General features: G+C 34.9%; 1 protein-coding gene across 3 annotated transcripts; it reads right to left on the reverse strand.

Moving 5' to 3' along the window:
• Positions 1–2099: 2099 nt before the first annotated feature.
• On the reverse strand, positions 2100–8347 carry LOC110942952 (serine/threonine-protein phosphatase PP1 isozyme 2). Of its 3 annotated transcripts, none has more exons than XM_022184716.2 (5): positions 7979–8346; positions 7522–7755; positions 3424–3983; positions 2531–2729; positions 2100–2312 (listed from the first exon to the last, which is right to left on the reverse strand). In XM_022184716.2, exons 2-4 carry the CDS (start codon positions 7718–7720, stop codon positions 2556–2558), a joined length of 933 nt encoding a protein of 310 aa, XP_022040408.1. In that variant the 5' UTR covers positions 7721–7755; positions 7979–8346; the 3' UTR covers positions 2100–2312; positions 2531–2555. The 3 variants fall into 3 exon arrangements, with proteins under 3 accessions (XP_022040408.1, XP_022040415.1, XP_022040421.1); XM_022184723.2 differs by having other exon boundaries at positions 2105–2446; positions 7979–8347; XM_022184729.2 differs by having other exon boundaries at positions 2108–2414; positions 7979–8347.
• Between the last annotated feature and the right edge of the window lie 413 nt (positions 8348–8760).

The raw sequence follows: 8760 nt of genomic DNA on the forward strand, positions 1-8760 counted from the left end.
ATGTCATGACATTCATCGTCGACCAACATCGTTCTCGCTTTCTCCTATGAAGGTGTCACAGGTAGAATGGGGACGGAGTTAGTTGCCGAAGATGGGGTATGACCGTCTGGGATGGTGGCAGAGGGTTGTTGGATTCGGGGGTGAGGTGTTGCTGGAGGGCGAGGTGTTGTCGAATGTGGGAACGCTCTCCCCAAATAATTGAAACCTTGTTTTCAAGGGATTTGTTCATTTGGTTTGGATTCCAATAAACTTAAAACTTTCCTTCCATGAATAGATGGAATCTCGAATTCCTTCAAACAAATGAATTTGAGAAAATTCATTCTCCAACAAAACAAAAGACTAATGTATTACATTTGTTTGTGTCAACTTAAACCCCTAGAACTAATAAAGTAGTTCATTCTTACAAAGTGTAATACTTTCCTTGATATGAACTATTAATCTTAGACGTGAATTAGTTTAAATATATGATCCATACAAAAACCGTTTTAAGTTTAACTTTAAGACTAAATTTTTAATCTTGATCGTTGAGTTGAGTTGACAGTTCAATGCTATGAGATGGTGTAGGTAGACCATATGAAGGTGGATGATGTTGGTCTCGATGCTGGTATATATCTATTTTGTGGAGTATGTGTTCTGTTGGGAATTTTGGCGTAGATTAATGTGAAATTGGTGGAGGATAGGATGCATAGTTAACCATACGGAGAAGATTAACCTTGTGACGAATGTGGATTTCCATTGGAAGGTGACAGTGGTGGTGGTGAATGTGATCTTACTCGTGGTGCTTTACCATGATAAGGTGGTCGATGGTTGTCGGTTATGAGGAAATTATTGGGTGGTGGAATTTGAAATGATGGAGGTGCTTGATAACCGTAAAAAGGTGGTAGGCTTACATAGATAATGTTATATTTTGAGGAGTTAGAAATGGTTGGCGGCCTTGACAATGTGGTGGGGTTTGAGATGTTGGGGGATGCCTTTAAGATGATGGTAAGACTTTGAGACATTGGAGGTGGATGTGGCCCTTTAGATGGTAGTGGACTTGATTGATGATGTAATTGAACAAGTTGGTGATTGATAGCCTTGAGAAATTGGTGGACCGCGAGATACTGGAAGTTGTATATAGCTTTGAGAGGGTGGCGAGCTTTTGAGACAATGGACACGTTGACCTTGGTGCGATGGCGAGTTTCGTTAAGGTGGTTATGGACTTTGAGATATAGAATGGTGCTAGATTTGGGAAGTTGTATATAGCTTTGAGAGGGTGGCGAGCTTTTGAGACAATGGACACGGTGACCTCGGTGCGATGGCGAGTTTCGATAAGGTGGTTATGGACTTTGAGACAATGGACACGGTTGATACCCTTGATAAGATTGTTGACTTTGGGAATCCATAGTATACAACTAAAATGACTAATTTAGAAGACCTGTGATTTACTTGCCTAGTTCTACTCTTTGCATACCAGTGTGGAATTCAAGAGAATAGCTCATATGTTTAGGGACTATTTATGTAAATAACTAAAGATGGGTTTTTTAGCGATTGGGCATTAGAATCAGTGAAAAACTGAAAATGACGAACATGAGACGGAAAAAACGACGATGGTCGATGGGTAAACGGCAAAGAAGAATACAGATCTGATAACTTCGAAGTTGAAACCCAGATCGTGACAAATGAGCAGCTTTTGGAACCGACGGTCGACGACTTTTAGGTGAGTTTTTCCAGAGGGATGAAAAAGTGGGTGTGCTCCAGCAAGGAGAGTTGACGAAGAAATCAGTGTTGATGTCCGCGATGGTGAGTAAAAAGACAAAAAATGCCCTCATGTGCCAGTCATATGGGTGGATTTAACGTTACAAACTAAAAGGATTTGGCCTATAGGACACCACCTGATGAGAAACTAAAACACAAAAGGCATCAATTGTATTTTTGTTAGTTAAAAAACACCGTCAGAAACATAAAAGAAGTAAAATACAATTCACTCTTTACATGCATAAAGGATTGATCTTGGTTGAATAATTAATAAAAATACATGATAAAAAAAAATATTATCATATAAATATATTTAAAATTTATAAAAAAAAAAAAAAAAAAAGTTAGAAAAATCCTAAACATAAAAAACGAAACAAAAAATTAATAATAAATGTATTTACAATGTCGTCATAAATTGCTGTCTTAAAAACAAGATTCTGATTAGTACTGTTTTAAATATAAAGTTAAAAAATCCTGGAACAACACTTATCTTAAAACACAAAAACTTGAACAAAAAAAGACATGTTCTGAACAGAAAACTTCACCAGCCCCAAGTATTTGAAGAAGCTCTTAGTCTGCACAATCAGAGGGCAATTAGAAAATTCACACTTATATGAACTCCTCTAACAAAAATGTTCACATGCCGCTGCTAATGCACAATCAGTTTTTGCTCACCCCTACCGAAAATAATGGGCAAGATGATAGCCATCTAATGAGCAAAGACATAATACTCTCGTTTTAAACTTTGACAAAAATAAAGAAAACGTTTGAAAATATCAAACGTGATACTAACCTTAAAAGTCTTGTGGGTCACCAAGTCAATAAAATCTAGGTTTTCTGTCGGCTGGCTTCAAGATTTGGAACGAACACATTAAGCTCTCATCAACACTCATCATTGCACCGGCATTATCAAATTCGCCACAATAATTTGGAGCAGAGAATATAGTAACAAGCTGTCTATCTGCAAAAAAATCATACCCATCTTCTACAACCTGCACAAACAAGCTTCCGTAATACATCAGAATGGTTTGGGTTATATTTGACCTCTAACGGGTCAAATGGGTATATGAAACAAGTCAAACGGTTCCAAAGTCTATTAAAATGCTGGCAATAATCTTTCCATAATACATCAAAACGATTTGGGTTAAATTAGGGCTGTAAACGAACCAAACGAACACGAACACGAACAAAACCTTCTTCATGTTCGGTTCCAAGGCCTAGTAGATAAATGTCCAATAATCTTTCATGAAAATAAACAAATGAACATGAACGAACGTTCATGAACACATTATCGAAAGTTTCACGAACACAACTCAACGAACAAGACCTCTGATCGTGTTCATTCATTTAACTATTGAACAGAATTTCTTGTTCACGTTCATTCATGTTAAACGAAAGAAAGTAAATGAATTTCCAAGCAATTGTTCACGTTAATTCATGTTAAACGAAAGAAAGTAAATGAATTTCCAAGCGAACAGTTCACGAACTGTTTGTTGAACATTCGGTTCGTTTACATCCCTAATTTAATACATTAGTTATTTATTAAATTAAAAAAAATGCAAAATTGTTGCAAATCAAACCGACCCGTTTTGAAGTTACCCATTCTGACCCAAATATGTTTCAACCCATCTGGCTCGACCATTTTGCCACATTTGATATCAATAAAAAACGCATAGTGCAAATAACCTGATGGGCACGGCAAACAAGGTCCATATCATGCTGCATTAAAAACTCAGCCACTTTATCTGCACCGAAAGTATACGAGACTCCCCTATCATTCATTCCCCAACCTTTAGTTTCTTTATTAGGATCTGACCAAAGTAAATCACAAAGTAAACCCGTATCTGGAACGTCGCTTGGACGAGATAAGTTTCTTATTTGATCCATGTCTGTTAGATCAGGAGAAAGACCGCCGTGCATGCATAATATTTTGTCATCAATAAGAGCAGCCACAGGAAGACAGTTGAAACAATCGGTAAACGTTTTCCAAAGCCTAACGTTAAAACGGCGTTTACATTCGTCGTAGAATCCGTAAATCCTGTTGATGGAAGCACATTCGTGGTTTCCTCTTAGAAGAAAGAAATTTTCAGAATATTTGATTTTGTATGCGAGTAAAAGGCATATAGTTTCTAGACTCTGTTTGCCACGATCTACATAATCCCCTAAAAACAGATAATTTGCTTCTGGAGGAAACCCGCCATATTCAAACAGCCTTAACAGATCGCTATATTGCCCGTGAATGTCACCTGGTATTTAAACAAACAGACATTATTCGTTTTCTTTAGATACCGTATGAATCTTATTAATTATAAATAAATGACATATGCTGGCTTAAAATGTTCCTTTAAAGGGTGTCTCACTTAACTATATCACCTATATTCTTATAAGGAGTGAGACTAAATGACTAATGCAAGATATGAGGAAAAAAAAAAGAAATAGAAATAGAAAAAGTAAATAAAGAAGACAAAAATCCAGCCGTCACAGAGCAAAGGGAAAAAATCTCTTAATGCAGCACACCAGCCATTGTGCCCACATAAGTAAACAAATGGACCAAAACTCGATCACTTACTATAAGACTATAATTCTATGTACAATAAAGTGAAGGGAATTCTAATACTAGGATTTAAAAAAAAAAAAAGTCAATGAAAAACCATTAGTACCCGTCAAGCAGAATGACAGCCACTAAAGTCCAAAAAATAACTAGCCCAAATCCCAGTTTAGACATCGAAATGAACCTGAAAAAATTCTAACACAATTCCGTTGCACATGTATCTTGGGTATACCATTAAACTTTGGAAAAGAAACAGTTGTGAAAAGCTTGTGGATGTGAAAATTAAATGCCCAAGTGCTATTTATTTAGTAATTCACATATAGCCAGTGCACTTGCTTTATATGATTGTATCACTTTTTATTATTCACACTGGGATTGCAATCCATATCATTCTCAAATAACTTTTTCTCATATGTTCATGGTTGGTAAGAATCTTGCAGCTAATAGAGGTACCCTCGATAGTCCAAATGTCCATTTAGTGTCACTTAACAGAACAATTTATATGTCATATCCAGCAATTTAGATATAAACTAACAATCAATTGACAGTAAGGGGGGAGCAGAAAACTGAAATAACCGAACCTTAACTGAAATAACCAAACCGAAAAAACCAAACTGAAACAAAAACTGACGGTTTGGTTTTCGGATAACCATTTTCAATAACAGAGAAAAACCAAACAAAACTAATAAGTTACAATAGTAGGCCCAATCCATATATTTCTATGTTTAAGTTTAAGTTGGTTAAGTGTTTAACCTATAAGAAATTATTAATTTTATTCTTAAATGTTAAGTATTTATAGTAAAACCATTAACACGTTTATTATACTTGAAATGATTTATCTATTGCCTACAAGAAATAACAAAATTTAATATAAAAATTAAATGATCTTCAAAGTATTATAAAAGAATGTCTTAATAAAAACTTCAGAAAATCATAAAAATAGATTAGAACGTTTAGAAAGGTTAAATATAATAGCTTAAATGTTAACATCTAAGAAAGATTCTTAAATTTTGGATTATACTTTTTTATTTTTTAATTTTACGTAATTTTGTTCCAAAAACCGAAGCAAACCGTTGCTAAAACCGAACCAAACCAAAACCGAAAAACCGAAACTGAACGATTTTCAAAAACCAAAAACCGAATATTTTGGTTACGGTTTCGGTTTTACCTCAAAACCGAACCGAACCGAACCGTGGGCGTGCACACCCCTAATTGACAGTAATCAAATAACAGATGTAATATTCTCCATCGCATAAGGTTCAACACAGATGCCACCGCCCATATCTAATATCAACTTAATAAAAAATGTCATTGTGTAAACATTCATCAAGTAGAAAAACAAGAAAGCAAAGCAAACTCCTTGACAACATAAAACTTGCAGATGGTTTATATCATCCAGAATAGCTGCAATTGATGTATTTAAACCCACTACCTGAAAAGAAAATGTGGCTATGTTGAAAAGACAATCATCTCTTTGCAAACATATATGGGCGGGACTAAATATATACGATTGGGCTTAGTCTAGCTTTTCTAGAAGCTTTAACCATAGTTGTTAATGGCGAATAGCGATAAGGTACCTATATGCTATATAGTGAATAGCAATAAATAGTGGGAGCTATTTAATAAATAGCGATACACTAGAAACAAATCGTAAATTTTTTTATATGTATATTATATCAAAATACCATGGTATATACGCTATTTTACATGTATATATAACAAAAACATAAAACCCGGTTATTTTATAGCTATATTTAATTGCTATTTATATTAAAAAAAATAAAATTAAAGGCCGCTATCTATCGCTACAGATTATATAGCGAGCATGGACCTATATGCCACGCTATTCGCTATAGCAATAGTAGCGATGGCTATTGACAACTATATGGCTTTAACAAACAAAAGTATTTTTCTTCATCTTTTTTGCTCTTATTTAAAGTAGTTTGAACTTAAAAGATTGATACATAAAAGGACCAAAAAAACGAATATGTCCACCCCTACTGATTTAATAATCTCTGTACAAAGTAGGGGTGTTTACAAACCGTTCAATCGAAAGAAAGTCGACTGACTTGAATGATTTGAAATATATAGTCCGGTTCACGGTTGGGCTTTATCGGTTTGACAGTTTATGGTTCCGTTTATGATTTGGAACTTGAAACCGGCCATTTAATATTTATTTTTCATTTTAGGAATTAAAGTTGCGTATATATTATACTTATGAACAATACTTGTCATTTTTTTAAATTGAACACAAAACTATGCTTTTGAAAAGGAAATAAATAGTCCAAAACCGGCGCCAAACCATTAAAAGCGAACCACAAATCGTAAAACCAGTCGATTCAGTGTTGTTTTTTTTTCAAAACGGTAGCTAGCGGTTCTGCCAAAAAAAAATATGTGAAAACCGGCCAAACTGGACCGTGAACAACATAGTTGTTAATAGCGGCTATAGCGCGCTATGTAGCCTTGCGACCAAGTGTCGCTATATGGGTCTTAGCGACGAATAGCAAAGTTAGCGACAGTTTTTTTTTAGTTTTTCACCTCTCGTTTGGGCCATTTTTTTAATACAAAAAAAAAACTGCATAATCTGCTTAAAAAAGCAGAAGGTTAAATTGTGCAAAAAACTGCCCCACGCGGGCCCGGGTTTTCGGAGCTGCATTCGTGTGGGCACGAACGAGTTCAATTAAATATACATGTAAAATAGCATATATACAAGGGTATTTTGATGTAATATACATATAAAAAATTTCAAAAATCTTTTTCTAGTGTAATCGCTATTTAATAAATAGCCGTCGCTATTTGTCGCTATTCGCTACGTAGCCTATAGGTACTCGTCGCTATCCGCTATCGACAACTATGGTGAACAACCCAACTAGTACAATAAAAAAAATCATCTAAACTTTACTACAAATCCTAACAAAAAATAACAATCCAAATGCCCAATCAATCATGCATGTTAAATTCAAGCAATTTCTAACTAATACATCCATCCTTTTCACAAATTAAAACATGTCAAAGCAATAATCAAATGCGGTCAGTCGTTCACATCACTATTATAGACAAAATCCATGGCGAAAGCAGGCCTAAAAGCCAATTAGACTCAAATTACAAATGAAACAACCTATTCATCACAATTCACAAGCAAAACAAACAAATTCAACATAAAAAATAAGCTCATAGTTCAATCCAAACAAAAATAGATAACACATCATAGATATCAGGCTTTAGAACATTACCACAGATCTTAATTGGAGCTTCGAGCTCCAGAAGATTCGGCTGCTGTAGAAATATCTCTCGAGCAGCGGCACAAAGCTGACGAATCTCCGCCTCCGAAAGCTGCACCTGCCGCACAGTCCTCGCCTGTCTGAACTCCAAAAGCCGATTAATTATATCATCCAGTACCACAGGGTCCATACCCTGACCATTCTGAGCCATTAATCTCTTCAAAATTCCTCAAAATTACCTCAAACCTAATAACACAAATCCAAAACAAAAAAAAAAATATCATATTCAAATTTCTTCCGTAATCCTCAACAGGTTTTTGTTATCATATTGTTTCGTACATCGAAAATGTTAATCAAACGCACATAAACACCTTGAAACCCTAGCTCGTAACACAAATTCAAAACTGAAAAAATATCATATATTTCGTTCATCGAATACGTTAATCAAACGCAAAATTGATAAAATTACCTCGAAACCCTAGCTCGTAACACAAACTCAGAAAAAATATAATATATATCAAATTTCTTCAGCGATTTTTCGTAACCGCATTGTTTCGTTCATCAAAAAGGCTGATCAAAGACATGCTGCATGTATATTGATGAGTAACGTTGGTGAAACACATCAACGAATATTCAATTGCGGGTGCAAATAAATGACTGCAACTCCGATGAGCGGAGATGACGAGCTCTATGAACAAAATTGTCGATAACGATAAATCCGTATGGCTTGTGTGGTTTCAAATACGCAAACTTTATTGCAAATAATTTTTGTTACAGTGATTTGGTTGATCGAAAGGACAATTTTGAAATCTAGGGTTTTGGTTCGCCCAAAAGTTATGTTTTCTGTGTTTACAATTAATCCTTTCATTGTTTGGAAATGTTGCATATGGACCCTTGTGTTTGCAAATGGGTTGTTGTAGGCCTTGTAGTGCTTAAAGGTATGTCATATTTGATTTCATTGTAGTCCTTGTGGTGTTTAAAGGTATGTAATATTTGATTTCAAATAATTTTGTTTGCGTTTGATATAGGGATGAGATCAGATACATCTGTATAAAACCGGTATCTTTGAAAAATACCAAAACAAAAAACGAGTGAAAGTATAAGTCTATCTTCAAAAAATACCAAAACAAAAAGCGAGTAAAAGTATAAGTAAATATCGTGTATCTATATCTATATATATAATAAATAAATGAATAAGGTTTGGGACACATGTCCTCACATGGTGCAACCATTTTGGTGTTTTGGCGGGAA

The sequence above is a fragment of the Helianthus annuus genome, chromosome 4, assembly GCF_002127325.2.
Source record: "Helianthus annuus cultivar XRQ/B chromosome 4, HanXRQr2.0-SUNRISE, whole genome shotgun sequence".
Taxonomy (NCBI): domain Eukaryota; kingdom Viridiplantae; phylum Streptophyta; class Magnoliopsida; order Asterales; family Asteraceae; genus Helianthus; species Helianthus annuus.

Coding starts and splice junctions, on each gene's coding strand:
- LOC110942952 (XM_022184716.2), bottom strand. CDS start 7,720: ATGGCTCAGAATGGTCAGGGTATGGACCCTGTGGTACTGGATGATATA. Junction 3,984..7,521: donor AGCTCCAATTAAGATCTGTG/GTAATGTTCTAA, acceptor TTTAAATACCAG/GTGACATTCACGGGCAATAT. Junction 2,730..3,423: donor TTGTTTGCCGTGCCCATCAG/GTTATTTGCACT, acceptor TTGTTTGTGCAG/GTTGTAGAAGATGGGTATGA.